The sequence below is a fragment of the Poecilia reticulata genome, chromosome 20, assembly GCF_904066995.2.
Source record: "Poecilia reticulata chromosome 20, P_reticulata-male-v2, whole genome shotgun sequence".
In the NCBI taxonomy this organism is placed as follows: Eukaryota; Metazoa; Chordata; class Actinopteri; order Cyprinodontiformes; family Poeciliidae; genus Poecilia; species Poecilia reticulata.
In genome coordinates, this window is record NC_088849.1 from 13,124,232 (window position 1) to 13,140,306 (window position 16,075).

The 16,075-nt window shown below is 39.1% G+C and overlaps 1 protein-coding gene across 6 annotated transcripts in view; it reads right to left on the bottom strand.

The window, feature by feature from the left end:
* sema5a (sema domain, seven thrombospondin repeats (type 1 and type 1-like), transmembrane domain (TM) and short cytoplasmic domain, (semaphorin) 5A) overlaps positions 1–16,075 on the bottom strand; it is a 157,205-nt gene that overhangs the window by 80,987 nt on the left and 60,143 nt on the right. For all 6 annotated transcript variants that reach the window (XR_536469.3, XR_536468.3, XM_008438633.3 and 3 more), the window contains exons 3-5: positions 15,371–15,470; positions 13,677–13,722; positions 3,502–3,564 (exon numbers count right to left, since the gene is read on the bottom strand). Coding sequence is in view for 4 of the 6 variants with exons in the window: in XM_008438633.3 (XP_008436855.1) it covers positions 3,502–3,564; positions 13,677–13,722; positions 15,371–15,470 (209 nt within the window). In the remaining 2 variants the exon portion in view is untranslated. The remainder of the gene's footprint in view (positions 1–3,501; positions 3,565–13,676; positions 13,723–15,370; positions 15,471–16,075) is intronic.

Here is a 16,075-nt window from a genome sequence, read left to right on the forward strand (position 1 = left end):
TATCTGCAGGTCTAATTAGTTGCAACTTATAATGCATTGTAGTCAACTCAGTTTATCATAGCAAATGATAAAAAAAAAAAAAAAGGTTCTGTGAGGAAGCCCAGCAGACTGCACACAGTATCTGTATAAAGAAAAAAAACATCACTATTAGAGAATCTATCAGTTGAAACAATTTTGTATACAAACATATTAATGAAAGGTTTAGGGGAAAGAAAAAGTGTGGACCACCGCCTTGAGCAGATCTTGTAGCAAAGCCCATTCAAACGTTTGATAAGGCATGGACTGTGGTTGGAGTCATAACTTTGAGAGCCACCACACAGAGGTATCGAAGAAATGGCATGATGTTCGCGTCGGGATAACTCTGTGGTCAAGAGGCATTTTCAGAACCATAAACTGACCTCGGTCCGAAGTGTTATTTCAGATGAAAGTACATTTTACCCTTTAGTGGGAAATCAAGAGTCTAGGGAGAGCCTGGGGGCTTTGTACAGGAACTGTTGCTTGGAGTCCAGTGTGTTCAATGTGAGATTTCCACAGTCACTGATGATTTAGGTCATCTGCTGGTTTGCTGAGTTTTATAAAGTCCAAACCTTCTATTAGAAAATGTCAGAGCACTTGATGGTGTCTTCCGCAAAGACGTTACCTTTATAACACAGTGCTGGAGACGGCCACTCAGAATTGAGCTTTTTTCTGCCACTTCAGAAGTGACAAAGTCTGACAGCCTTCACACCACACATGATTGATGCAAGAATTAATACAAAACCAGCCCCACATACGTAGCTGGATAATTGAATCGATATATATCCCTATATAATTAATGCATTTCACAGTTTAAATGGAATTACTAATGGAAATTAACTTTTTGAGGATATTTAGGTTTATTGCAATGCCCCTGAACTCAGCGTGTTTGTGCAGCTGGCTGTGATCTATAAACTTGTGTGAGGAGGTGCGGGTGTTTGTGGGTGGGTTGAAAAATAAGGATCTGCATCTTCTCCGCAGTTTCTTCCTAATTTAGTAATGGGAATAATTATTATTTTGACAGCATCCACTGCTTGGTTTTATTGTGACAGCTTCCTCACAAACTTTCCACATTTGTAGTGCAAAACAAAACCATGTTATGCTGGTTCTCACAACACAACAGAAGCAGCAATCAAGGTGATTTAACTCTGCTTTCTTATCTTAGCTGAAATAAATCAAACACAGAACCGAGGTACAGATGCATGTATTAGGGAGAACCCCCCCCTGCCCACCCTAAAATCACCGGTAAATTCCCCCAAAACACAGGGATGGTATCTGTGTAACAGCTTAAGCTATGGTATATTGATGTGCATTGAGGTAGGTAATAAACCACAGAAAGCCCTGTCAACTGCTGGAGGGGGGAAAAAGAGAAGCTTCTAAAGCTATTCTTAGTGTACATCACAGCAACTGATCCTCAGAAGAGAACGCAGAGCAAAACAATACTGCTCTGCCAGACTGTAGCGACTCCCGAGGACTGAGGTAGCTTTGGTCTGTAATTCACTTCAACGATCATGTGCTGGGCAGCCTGTGCATGCCTATTATGGGTCCCTGACCACCTTTCACTGGAGGATAAATACACAGCGGCAGACGCACATAAGAATCAGGGCTGAGCAGTTCACCTACAAGTCAAATTCAGCTCAAACAGACATCTGTTTTACATAGAAGGCTATACCATCAGGCCACATACTAAAATATAGACTGCAAAGAAAGGAGTAAAACAATAGGAACTCCTTTTGTACAAAAGTCTATAAATAAATGTGTAAGTATAGTAAGGGAACGTTTCACTGTAGTGAGTTGATTTAAAACCACTCAAGCTCCAACGGTGTCCATACATTAAGGGTGGATAAAGTGAATCCAGTTGCTTTCAAGTCCTAATATGTTTAATCTTTAGATTGTAGTTTTATTTTTAGCCTGCAATTTTAGAAAGTCCTTAGCAATGGATGACTTTTGGGCGGGCTGAAGTTTGAAAGTTGGGGGGAGGATAAGGTTTTTATTTCGACATGATGTAAAAGAAAGGGCAATAAATCCTAATGAAAATACTGAACATAAAAGAAAATAACAAGAAAGATTAGTTTTATATAGAAAGCTGTATAAAACTTTGATAAGGGCAATATTGCATGTGCATGTTAGAAAAAGTAACATTGTATTTGTTCAGTTCCTTTTAAATGGTGCCACATATGCAAGGAAAACACATCTGGGTGTTAAATAGCAGAGCTGGATGTGGGTTCCGCCCATGAATGACTTGCCAAATCCTCCCTGCCGAAGCCAAACAGCTTATCTCCCTATGCACCCTTGCTTGGTGTCATCTGTCGAATTAAATGATTGGAGTTTGAGGAGAAAGGACATGCTGACAGTTTAACAATTTATTTATTTAGCAAACAGACAGGCTCAGTACCCAGTCTGGATAGGAGAACAGTAGACTACCATGACAGCCTGGCAGGTCATCCTAATGATGGTCACCAGCTTGTTCACATGATGTTGTGGGCTAGCACTACATTTCTTAACTGGCATTTGTTGCAAGTCTGTCGTCGTGGTTGTACTGGTCCCTCTGGGATGAACACGACACCTAAGCCGATCGCACAAGTCTTTTGCGGAGTTAAGGCCAAGAGTGCAAGCGAGCCGCTTCATCCTCTTCACTCCCAAATTAGCAGTTAGCAAGACGCCATCCCAAGTTCTCACTGTGTTTACCGAAAGGTATGGCATTTCTTCAGACTATTTGATTTTTGATGGCCGCAACCCATATGCTCAACTCTGCTGATTGCTGATAAGTTCACAAAGGCCTTTTTTCTTATAAATGTGGAGGAGATAAACTTTCAAATAATAAAGACTTTTTTTTAATATATACATATTACCATGAAGCACTGTCACACTTTTTATACTGGGTATAATGAAGAAGTTGCTAGTCCAGGGTGTCATTTCATGTAAGAGCCAAATGTGGTCCCAGTGTGTGTTTTTTAATTATCACACAGCTGTAAAGTCAATGATACATGAATGATCAGAGGCAAAAAGCAAATGCTATTTGTCAGTGTTAACTGTTAAACACTAGATTTGTTTGACTAACAGTATGTAGGTGTTGTGATTTTTTTAAAGAACTTTTTAAAGCATCGTCCTTTATTTAGTAGTTCTGCAAATAGAAAAGAGGGTAGAGAGTGAAAAAGGGAAAACAAGGTGTAAATATATTTAAGTTTATATTCAATAGCATACTTGAACACTTTAGATAATTAAGTTATTTAAAGACTGTATAAAATTAGTATCAATCCATCATGCGAAGTAAAGTTTATTTTACAATTTATCATAGCAAGGAGCAGATTAGCATCCTTTCAACTCAATTATCTTGTTGGTTCTAAAGATGCAAATTGAGCAAAGGTTATCAAGTAATTCCTGGTGCAAAGTTGTACGTCTCTTTTTTGCAAACAATAATGAAAACTTGTTTTTCTTGTCATGTGTCTGGAAAAGCAATAGAAGAGAGTGTTCATGCAAACTCACCTCGGATTTCCCACGGCTGAAGCAGGCTCCCTTGGTGAACTCATCACAGTGCCATTCAGCCTCCTGGAGAGACAGAGTAAAGCAGTGTAAAAGCTCCCAGAAAGCCATCAAGAAGAAGACGAAGCAAACGCCGGATGACTTGTCTACCTGAAGCAACATAAAAAAGACTCAGAGAACTCAAGCAAAACGTTTGGCAATGCAGAGTTTCCAACCCATTTTTTTTAAAGCAATTTGCTGCTGTCAGATATTGAACACACAATGAAGAAACACGGTAATGACCGACAAACCATTCAGCACTAACTTGACTCTAACTTGAGTCGAGTCAGATTGAGAGATTAAAGCCAGCTACAAACGCGCCAGACATCATATCTCCAGTGTGGACTCTCTCAGACCAAAACACGTACGGTGGCATGAGTGCACGCGTGTTGGGAGCCTTGGCGAACGCAAACACAGAATCCAATTAAGGTGCATACCAAACAGAGACCTCGAGAAATGAGAGGCAAGAGTGTGTAAAGCCACATGTCAGCTTGATTTATGTGTGTGGGAAACGAAGGAATCCTAAAACATTACAGGCGGGTCCCCTGAGCCATTGTGTCATGGTGATGTACATGCATGTAAGAAATAGCAAGACCCTACTTTAAATTTTAAAATAGGCAGGGAAAAAAAGAAGAAGATAAGAGTTTCTTTTCTCCTCAGAGGGAAAAGATGCAGGTTCTACCTTTTAATTCCAGTGTGACCTCTGAGAAGTGGGGGTCTCTGTCATTGATAAAAATTCTTTCTTCGTGTAATAAGGGCTGGCCTTGGGAGAGCACTGGGCCACTGAGTCGCTCACCCTTGTGACAGGGGGAATTAGCCTTTACTGCCACCAGGTCTGTATGACTGGCAGAGAGAAGATTAGTTAACAGAAAACTTGGCTGGCTCGGTGTGGAGCTTCATTTGCAAAATGTCTCCAAAAGCAATATATTCAAACTGTTTTCTGGCCAGAGAAATGTAACTTTCATTCTAAAAGCCTGGCATCTGTGCAGCGCAAAAGCCGACCTGAGGAAATATTTTAAGGCGAAATATCATCATCTTTTCTCTAAAAGATGATATTTCGCCTTAGAATATTTCCTCAGGATGTCCTATCTCTATAGGACATCCAAAGATCTATTTAAAATAAACAAATTAAAATCTGCATTATTACTGTTCTTCAAAGCAGATATGTATATTTTTATTTAAAAGTGGACTTTTCTGACTTTAAACGAGTAATTTGACTTACACATTTTAAAGCAGGAAGGCATGACCGTATGTTGTGATGATGTCATCACTGTTATAACCATTTAACAAAATGGAAAGGACACAAGTTTTGTGTGTTTTTGGATGCTTTTTGTTTGGTTATTTCTGTTATGCTTTTAGTTTAAATACAGCTATTGTTGGCTGCCATCCCAAACAGAAATGTTGATGACATATGCTGCTTGAATATCGATAAGCTGCTAAAGTTCAGTTTCACTTTAAGGCAATTTAATTTTACATTTACTTATTGCGTTTGCTTTTTTTTTTTTTTTCCTGACAGGCCTTTACTTTCTGCCTCATTGGCCTTTGGGAGGCATGGAAGCTGCCGTATGTTCGCCGTCTTCCATAAACGCACACATAAGCAGCAACCAGAGCCCGTCCGGAGGGGGAAAGGCGCTCACGGTATGTGTGTGTGTGGTACTATTCATGGAGATAAAATATGGCGCATTAATGGTAGCTGGCTTCTGGCTCGTCTGTTTCTCCTCTGTGTATGTGTCGGTTCATATTCCTGGGAGAAGCTGGCTATTCTGGGGCAATGCAGACACAAAACACACACACACCCACACACACATCTTCGGCACAGGCAGCAAGAGCGTGCACACAAGGCACCATAGCAGGCCCCAGCTGAATTCAGTGTGGGCGCGGAAAGTGCTTTTGCTAATCGCAGGGGGCGGAAGAAAATCTGTTAATGGCCTGAAACCCAGCTCACTCATGTTTGGTACAGAAATCAATCATAATCCAAAGTAAAGCTCCAACTTCAGATCACATTAATGCGCCAACTTATTTCTCGTTGTTTGTTGAGTGATTATGTTATTCATCATCATTCAACACACTTCAGAGCGTATGTTGAGAGATCCCACCATTGTCTCACTGTGCCTTTAAGACATTAACGTTACAGTTACTAAAAGAGACGACCATAAACCTGTAAGTGGGGGACGTGTGCTGGCATCATTGACCACAAAAGCCACCTAATCTGGCAGTCCCGGCTCAAATGGTCCAGAGTACAGAATATAATCAAAGTAGCACAATGACTAGCAACGGGTCATTAAGAAACATTAAAATCTCATTAGCATGCTTTTGTTGAGCTGCTATGCTCCTAAAATGAAGTTGTCTTGTAATGAAATATATGTGGAATGTGCTGTGGCTAAATCTTAATAATCATTATGAGAAAGGGTTTTGAAAAGAGGAGTCTTCTGTACCTTTTTGGCTTAGAATAAAGAAAAAGAAAAAAGCAAGGAACTGAATTTAGCAGAAAGATAAAAGCGATGAGTTAGCAGATAAAACACAGAAAGCAAGCTCTTGTGAATACACCAAAAATAAGAATAATGACAAAAAAAATGCAGGTTTAACCCATTACTGGGTTTTATGCTGTTGAAATAGAAGCTTGTCATTTTTACCAGTGATGTGGCTAGATAAGCTTGAGTTAAATGAAATGTCAATGGTGGGGGTCAAGATCTACCTAAATGATCACAGTCTTTCATCTAAATAACTATCCAGTGGAAATAATAATGAGTACTTAATACTGTGAACCTCCATGAACAGCAAAAATGAATGTTCGATACACTGCTCACTGCTCATTAACTCTCAAAAGAATCATGCTTTAAAACCTGAACCTTCTAAAGGTATAAGCATTTATCAATGCTTTCTAAAAAACACTGCTTCAGTTAGTAGCATTGATTTCACCCATTGCACCCCTGAGGCTCCACAAAAGTAGCACAAGAGTAGAAATTGAAACAAGTAGACTGAAGACAAGAGGATTAAATCACCCAAGTATATCCGTTTTTTCCCTTTTGTTTTGGCTGGAGCACCAGTCCATCTATTAAGAGGCTCTTCTATGAATCATCTTGAAGCTCTCAGGTGGCCACTCACTAGAGTGAAATAGTGCCCAAAAAGGCAATTATCCATCAAAATGACAAAAAAAATTATTTACTGTAGTCCTTTTTGTGATCATCACATATTGGCATTTTATATATTAAAAACAACATATTTTTTTTACGAACATTGATAAAAAGCTAGAAGAAAAATAGTCAGGCCATGTTCCTGATTCAAGGTGAAAATGAAGAAAAGTTTCCCAGAGGATACTTTAAACTTTTATGGTCAGAATTACAGAATACATCTTACTCAATACAAGTGCATCCAAAAAAGTTTTGACTTTTTTTTTTTTTTTAATAACCAGGAACTCCATAGTGCTTTAAAATCTTTTTAAACAGATTGCTGATAATTCTGCTGCTGCATATGTTTCATCCGCTTGGCTAACAGAGGGGTTGGTTTAAAGCCTGGGTGATTATGTTACTGGTCCTGTTGGTTGCCTCCCTGAATTTCTACAGAAGAAGATTCATTCATTGAAAAACAACAGTCCAAACTCATTGTTTTATGGTACACTTGAACAATCGTCTTTCTGACACAAACTGTGGGTGTGTGAGAGAGAAGCTAGTGCAGTCTTTTCTTGTTTCAGAGAAGATGAATAAAAATTCTTGATATGTTTGGATGTTCCATGGTTTGCTGCTCTTTACCGTCCCCCTGCAAAGGATTTAGTCATCAGAGATGGACCATTATGCTCATTCCTCACATATACTCACAAACTGAGGGGCCTATTGTCACCCACAAGGTGGGCGCATGAGAGAAAGAGCCAGAGTAGGCAGGGTTGGAGTTGAACAGAGGAAAGGACAGAAAGATGAGAGGAAAAAAAGGACAGACAAAACAAGAAAGATTGGAAAATAGAGTCCAGACAGAAGAAGAAGAAGAAAAAGAAGAAGAAGAAGAAGGAGGGAGACTGTGTGGACAGAGAATAGTGAGACAGAGCAGCAAGTGAGGAGCTGAATTCCAAACCAGCAGTTTCCAGACATGATACTGAATACACTTTGCATAAAGAGAGTCCAGAGAACAGACTCTCTGCTGACAGCTGTCTAGCTCTGTGAAATGACTGGCTGTGCTGCTCGGCGCGAGCAGGACAGGACGCCGAGAGGAAGAGCTGGACAAATCCTGTGGGGAGAATCTAATAAGGCTCATGACTACCTGATATTAGCTTTTGATGTGTTCGCATCGTATTTACTATTCATACTGATGTCTGCTGATGTAAGCTGCTGAAATATTTAAACATGGAATTAGTCTTGATGTTACTTTCTCAGCAAGCACGGCGGTCTGAGTCACTGCACTGTCATCAGAACAGCGCAAGTCAGTGTAGTTTTTCTCATCACCACACCGAATGACATCCCTCTTGCTTAAAGATGGCATCATTGTATTACTTAATGCGCTGGCATCTGTGGCTCCAGTTGTTATTCCCTTTATGTGACTAAGTTAGTGCTCATATAATTGAATTAGCAATGTTTCCAGAGCAACGGAGGACAACTTCAGCTAGCTAATTATTATCAGGGCTAATTTTCTGGTTGACAAGTCGTAATCGCAAGAGACCGACCACTCGTGCATAAAATCCATCATGTTAGAATAGGAAGAACCTTTGTTCTTTTTGCTTATTCCAGTAAGACAATGCACGAGGAGGTTGAGAAAGAAAGGGAGACACAGTTTACATTTCTAGACTATAAGAGTAACTGTTGCTAAGAAGAAAATGCTGTGGGTAGTATTTTATGTGCCAGCACAAGAGTACTGGCTGTGATGCCTGAAATCGATTTTCATTTTCCCCCCCTGAACAGAGCCACACTATTCCTGAGCTTATTTACCTAAGTGGTGCCACGGTGTTTCAATTGAAACTCAAGCTTATCATTTGCGTCTTGTTTCAGTTTTGCATGAAACAAACTTGTTAATGTTGAAAGGGCTACTCCACTGCTAATTAACAGAAACACGAGCTTCTTAATAGAAGCAGACCGAGATTTTCGCTTGTTAAGTGGAACCGGCTAGTTGGGAACTCAGGATCTGGGATCTTTTTCCAGCAAATGAATGTACTAACCTTAACACTCCTTTGCGTGGAAGTTGTTGATGTAAGAAGAAGACTCAAGGCTGTATTCAATTTCAATGGGGTCTTTAAAAATGAAGACAGTGAAGCAATTTATTCAGAGTTCTACAAAGACAGCTACACTTTGGTGGATCTTGGTCAATTCATTGTATGGCATTTTGAACTGGCAGCAGGTGATTAAATTATTTAGCTTGCAGTGGTCGACTGGCTCACAAGTCAGGAAGTAAAATGCACATTTTTGGACTGTTGGGGAAAACCGTGGCAACAGTATGTGCATGCACACTGTAATACAATGCCGTGAGGTAAATGGTTCCTTCTTTGTGCTAAACGTACAAGAACCAAGCACTACAATGGCTGCTACAAGGACAAAGCCTTCTGAAAAGGATTAGAAATCCACCATAGATCAAGTGGGTTATTTGACAAAAAATGTGAACAAGTTGTATGAAATGTCTTTATTCAGACCCACTTTATTAAAGCAGAGTATACAAAAAGCAATTTATAGGGTACTTCCTAAAAATAAATCAGAATTTGATAGACTCACAATGAGTAGGACAAAACTTTACAAAAACCAGATATAGGAGAACATTGCATCTCTATAGTCCTTGAAGGTTTAAATTGTATTTATTTATTTATTTTTAATGCAGCAACTTCAGATACAGCCTATGTGAGAAGTTGGCAGTCAGATGTTGACATAAGGCTCAGTGGTGCATCACATTTGCTTGACTGTGATTCACTCATGGCACAACAATGGGGTGGGAAACAGCATTGATTCACATGCTCAAGGTTAGTAATAGCTGATTTCCTGAAGCTGAGCAGAGCTGAAGGAGTTGAAAAGGGGTCTTAAAGGATAATACTGAACAAATTCAGAAAATAATATGGTATTCAGCTGAGAGAAAAACAGAGGAAACTGTACTTTGGAAAGGTTTTTCCATTTTCCTTGGCAATGATATGTCTAAATGTTTTATCAGTTGGGCATGCTGCAGAGTTAAGTCTTTATTTTTTCCCTTAAACAGCACAAGCTTGAAATATAAGCAAGCAGAAAAATATCCACATCAGTGGAGGATGGAGGGGAGAAGTTGACAAGGAGAGGAAGGCCTTTTCAACTGTTCAGACATTGCAGAAACATAAGTACCAGATATTGACTCCAATCAAGGCCATATAGAGCAGAGGCTGAGTCAAGTTTCAAGGCCTGGCTCGTCCAACTTCAACCTTGTCTGCCATTCACTGTGAGTACATCCTAAATAATCTTGATTTTTTTTTTTTATCATGTTAAATACTACTCTCTGCTTAAAATTCTCTGTGTCCCTCTGCCTTGAAACTAGTCCATCAGACAGTCCTTTTCTCTTTCCAGCTGGACTGAACTCTTTCTACTCCAAGGACTTATTGATGCCATGTGCTCTGGGGTAAATTTCAAAGGCATTCTGACAATGAAAATGTCCACAGACATCAACGTAACATCAACTCTGTCTCTCCAGCTCTAATATCATTAGCATGTTATACTTTCTTTCTGTCCATTAGCAAGCAATGAGGATATTTATAGAAGAAATTATCATTGCTGGAGCTCAAACCTGATCCATTTCCATGGTTGAATGCTCACAAAAATTGCAGACATGTGTAGCATACCTCCGTGCAAGTGAAAACATTTGTATTTGTTGTATTTTCATACAGGTACAATTTTTTCATGAAGGTACAATTCTGGTCAAAAAGATATCTCTGCACTCAATTAATTGACCGACTCTTAAAACACTGGGGAAAGTCCAAGGAACTCAGTGAAGATCTAAGGAGCATTACAGATTCATACAAGTTGGGTAAAAGCACTGGTAAAGCAACAGTACTAGCTTACAAGATGCTCTGATTTAGCATTAATTATATGCTATAAAGTAAGACTGGAACCTGTCAAATTTAACTGAATTTTACATAGTCCCAGAGTGACAAGTCAAGAAGATCTGTGTACAGATAGCCCTATGAACAAGCCCACGCTGTCTGCATAAAGGTTTTATAGCCAGCGGGATGTTTATTGGAGTCAAGATGATATTTTCAAACCTAAGAAAACCCTATTAAATGTTAAGTTGTAGCATTCGGCTGTGGGGATGTTTTTCTGCCACTGTTGCTAGTACACTTCACAAGGTATATGGTGCAGGACCCAGCTACTAGAAAAAGAAAGGATATTTGGTACAGTAGTACCAAATATCCCACTGATCGCACTGATGTATACAAGAGTCGAAGCACGAGCAGAAATACAAATGGCCTAATAAATCAATGATTAAAATACAGCAATTGATTTTAAAAAGAAGAATTTTACTTCATGCTTTATGATTTAATTGACATACTTTTTTTTTTCAGCTTAATTCCCCCCAAAAAATTTTCAAGCACATAATTAAAATTTTACTGTTTTTAAAAGTATATTCTTTTGATGTTCCTCTTATTTATTGGTGCATTTGGATCTCTTTAATTAATTAGTTTATTAATTTATTCTTGTCCCCCTCTCCCCTGACAACTTATTTTATTTTTCCATTTGTTCTTTTTAAATTTTTCTGTCTCCTCTTTACCATATGCATATCTGCCTCACTATGTAAAAGATGAAGAACGGTGTCTGAAGGCTTCAACTTCTGCTTATTGGTCGGTTAGCATCTCAGCCACAACAAAGATGGCGACTTACAATCAGTTTATCAGTGAGCTGAAGCAACTTTAGCAACTTTATTATAAAATGATGCTGTAACTCCTGACTACGACTACTACTACTACTACTTTTTGTGTGGACGCTCAGACAGAACGTGGAAGTGAAGTTGCCTTCCGATTGCAGCGTCCAGAGTCCTCCAGAGGTGGTCCAGATGTTGCGAAGTAAGCTAAGGCTGATGTTTGTATTCTACACTCATCAGGAAAGAGAAAACTGAATGTCTTGCGACTCATTTGAATTCTGGTGCAATTGAAATTAACATCTGGCAACTACTTGTGTTAAACTTTCTGTGCTGCCTCTTTCAGTCTCTGAACCACAGTCCCTCATAAATCTATTTGATCAATTGATGATTCACGTAATGTGGGCAAAGCAACAATATCAAAGGGGAAATTCATTCAAGTCTTTCAATGCCAAGCAACAATTGGAATGAGGCAATCAAGTCTCTGTGCAATTAATCTGTCTTTTACATCAGAATAGCATAAAGGGAAGGGAAGAAAAAAAAGACTTTAGGAGAGATGAATGGAAAAGAACCACTTATTCTCTGCAAATTTCAGCAGTTGAACTTAGACTTCGCCTTTACTCTGTAGTTCACCTCCAATCAAATGCAAACCAGGGACTTTATGCACAGGTCATCTTTAATTTGCCCCAGGCACTGGCAGGGATTACCAGATCCCATTCTTTTACGGGGAATGCATCTTGGTGGTGAAGGGGTGATAGGCTCAGTGGAATCCCTTCGCTCATTCTTCAGCACCAGCCAAGCGCGGGATGAAACAGAGGAGGGAGAAGGATTATGAGTTTGGATGGGATAGAGCATCTTTAAAAAGCATCTGTGTCCCAGCAAGAGACCACAAAAGGCAGACTCTGCATGAATCCTTGTCTCTCTGTTGGGGGGCTTCCTTGCTTTCTTCGTGCTCTCTCACTTCTTTTTTCTAACAAAGCAGCCCCAGATCACGCCTAAAACGCCTTTCTGCCCAAAAGATTCTTTCTTCCTTCTTATTTTGTCAAGCTAATTCTCTCATTTTCCCCTTAAAATCATCTTTACATCAACAGGCCTCTGTCTACATTTTTAAAACTCCTTCACTTTAGTGATGATACTTTCCTTTCCCCTTTGGTCTGACCTAAATCTTCTTTTACATTTACGAATTGGCAAATATAAAGTCTGGTCTAAGATCTACAAAAGTCTTGATTTTTTAAGTGATCACCATGTCAGTGATGGTAAGGTAAGAGAGGGCTGCAAAATACTCAGCTTAGCGCGTGTGATTTAAATAGTCTAAAAGACAAAGTAGAGAAGACAAAAGATACCAAATTAAAGTATTTAGAGAGGACAGATGAATATGGGATCATAAATTACATTTAAAATTTAATTAAATTACTTTTATGGCTTTCACATCGTAGTCATGAAAGAACAACTCATGTTTCAGATCATAGAACCTTTTTTATTCACACAAGGATCCGAGTGAAAATAACATAGAATCTAAAGTTTAATGTAGGAAAGGAATGAGTGCTATATAAACCAATCTGGATCTAGGTGAAAGGTAATACCTCAGACCTAATAACTATTTTTACATCACTCATTTTAGTGATGTGAAGTACTAATATTAGTACTTTGCATAAATTTGAGAACTTTTTTTAAGTGGGAACAGCCTTGTTTAGGTCACACAATAGCATGCTACACCCAACTTTGACTAGGCCACTAGACAACGACTTAATTTCATTTTCTAAGGTGAACTTGCTGCTGTGCTTTAAATGACTGCCTTGTTGCTTAAAGTCTGCTGAAACCTAAAGTCACAAACTGATGGCCGAACAATCTTTAGGATCATCTGGCAGCATTGAAAATGTACGATTTCATTAATTCCAACAAGTTGTCCAAGTCCTGAAGCAACAAAGCAGCCCCAGACCATCACAGTACCAACAATATGTTTGACTATTGGTGATTAAAAAGCCAAAACACTTTTTTTCACAGTACTATAATTTCATACAAGCATCTTAAAATATAGCTTTAGACAAAGAAAATATTTCTAGCACTTCCCCTTCCTTTGTGTCTCGACACAAGGCTGTGACAGCCACATGCAACGGCACTCTTGCATTCTGTGAAGTTGTTGTGACGTGTGAAACTGTAACTCATTTTACTGCGACAGCCTGAAGTTGTGGAAGCTGGCAGCGTAGTGCAACTATCAACAAATGTTTGTCAAAAGCAGGTGGGGTTTTTGTTTTGCCACGAGAGCGAAATGAGCAGAGGCAGCAAGAACAAATTCACTGGAAAAACGGTGCGAGTCAGGCGGTGGAGTCACAGAGAAGAAGAGAATTACGACTCACCTGGATCAATGTCAAGTCTTCAAGGTTGAGCCTGAAGAGGTGATTTCTGCAGAAACAAGCAAGTAGATGTAGATGTTTATTTGTTACTGAAAGAAAAGGTAATTTTCTTGACAGCGTATCTTTGGTACGTCTTGTGGCAGGATTTATCCGCAGTTAGCCTGTTTCTTCCTCATTAGTAGCACAAACATGTTCTAGAGGTCTGATAATCTTGTGTTTCTAACATATTAATATCAATTTATAAGTGTCAATATGAAAGCTCAGCTCATTTCTTTTCTAGTTTAGTTAAGGGGTTTTACTGCAGAGACATTTTTACTGTAATGCCATGTTTAAGTGGCTACATTTTGAGGCATTCTGAAATAACTGCTGGCTAAAATTCACAATTCATTGAAAATAATACATGGTGAGGATTTTATAGCTGTAAAAATCCCACCCCCCAAACCCCCCAAAAAAACAAATGAGCAATGGTTGAGTTTATGAGACAGTATTCACCTTCTGTTTCTGGCAAGTGTTTAGTATTACTTTGTGTTTTTGAGCACGGAACAACAGTTTAAAGGCTGAAACAAAAACTGCATGCCAAATTGTATTTGTGCTGAAAGGATGGTAATATGATTGCTAGGGACACCTAGCAACTTCTTTTTTTCTTCTTCTGTGTTTAAAAAGTGATTGGGAAAATGTGCTCATATGTAATGGGAGCAATCATTGGTTTTTGTAAATCAGTTATCTATTTTCAGAGAATACACTTGCAAGCACGCACACATTGCATACATATAAAATAGTTTTGCAAAGATCCATCAATCTCCCGAGGAGCAGCTATCAGAAAAGGTCTGTATGTGGCCATGGCCCCCCGTTTTACTATATTGATATTTACATCGATCCCACTTTTTCCCATTATCTCCCATACTTTGAACCCAGCCTGCTGCCATCAATCTTGGCGCATTACCCGCTACAGTTAGACACTTAGCAGCTGTCGAGGTGACACAGAGAATTTCATCACATCTATTGTCTTTCACCATTTCTTTTTTTTTCACCCCCCTTTGAGTACTGTGAGAATGTAGAAACAGAACAGGCAAATTTGTCAAAGGAAACAAGTGTGCTATAACATGTTTGCAAAGAACCTTTTAAAAGCACTCGGATACAGCTTTACAGATTGAACTGCTCTATATTCAAATGCAACTGTCAAATCTTCCTTTTACAACAAATGCAGAAAAATACTGCATTAAGTGGCAGATATATTGCAAAAGGCAAATGCAGATCAACCACACTCCCACGTGGTTTATCCAAAACTTTAAATTAAAACCCCAAACCAACTTTTTACCCTCAGTTTAATAGGTCACATTGAATGAATGTGGTATTACTCATTCAGTTTTACAGTCTATTTTCCTGCAAAGGTAAACACATAATGGAAAGTGTTGAGCCCCCATAACATAAGCAATAAGTGCATCCACACACACCAACAGAGACACATCTGGCTAAGCTTCAAGAAGACAATGAAGTTCATCCTCCAAAGCAATTTTTCTTTGGCCTCTGAAGGGATGTATACAGAAACTGATCATTACTCATGCAATGCTGCAGCAAACACCGAGAAATGAAACGAGGCACAATCAAATAAAAGGCAAGAAAAGAAATATAGAAAGAGGGAGCCAAGTGGAAGCAAAAGAGAGAATTAAGAAAAAACAGTAATAGATGCCAGTTACCTGGCACCAACGATCAGTTCATTCTGGCCAGGGTCGAAGGTCAGCTGTGAATAATCCACCGTGCCCTCTGCTTTGAACCTGAAAATCCATGGTTCCATCTCTGCAAAAAAAAAAAAAAAAAAGAAAATAAACACCAGAGGACACACAAACTTTGAGCCTATCAGAGCAGCTTTGCCCTCAGATGAAAGTACAAGCTCAGTTTAAAGTGTTCACAACCTTCAAAGGTTTGGCCCCTAAGACCAAAAAAGCTTAAATCTACAACTTTGTCTTTTTACCGTTAATAATTCAAACTGGAAAAAGAGACAACTTTCTTAATGTATAGATAACAAAGTCTTCTTTGCTATTCAGTTTTAACTATTTTAAATGACTACTGAACTCACATCCCTTCTCAAGAAGCACAGAGAAATCAGCTAATGACTTATTGTACAATTACCAGTTTGAATGACTCTGACCTATGACTTGTCAGGCCAAAGTGCGACTTGGTCAACCACGCTCTCTGAAGCTGTGAAGGTGAAGGAAAGTCACCTCAAAGTAAGCTGGTTTCAGTGTGGTGGTGGCTGGTCGTCATTTCTCTCCTTTGCCATTATGTGTCACTACAGAAAAGGCACCGTGTGCCACGGGATGTCAAGTTATACCTGCCCTTAGGATGCTTTACGCAAAGTGCAAGTAAGTTGGCAAAGCTTTAGCAGATAACACTAAGGCTGA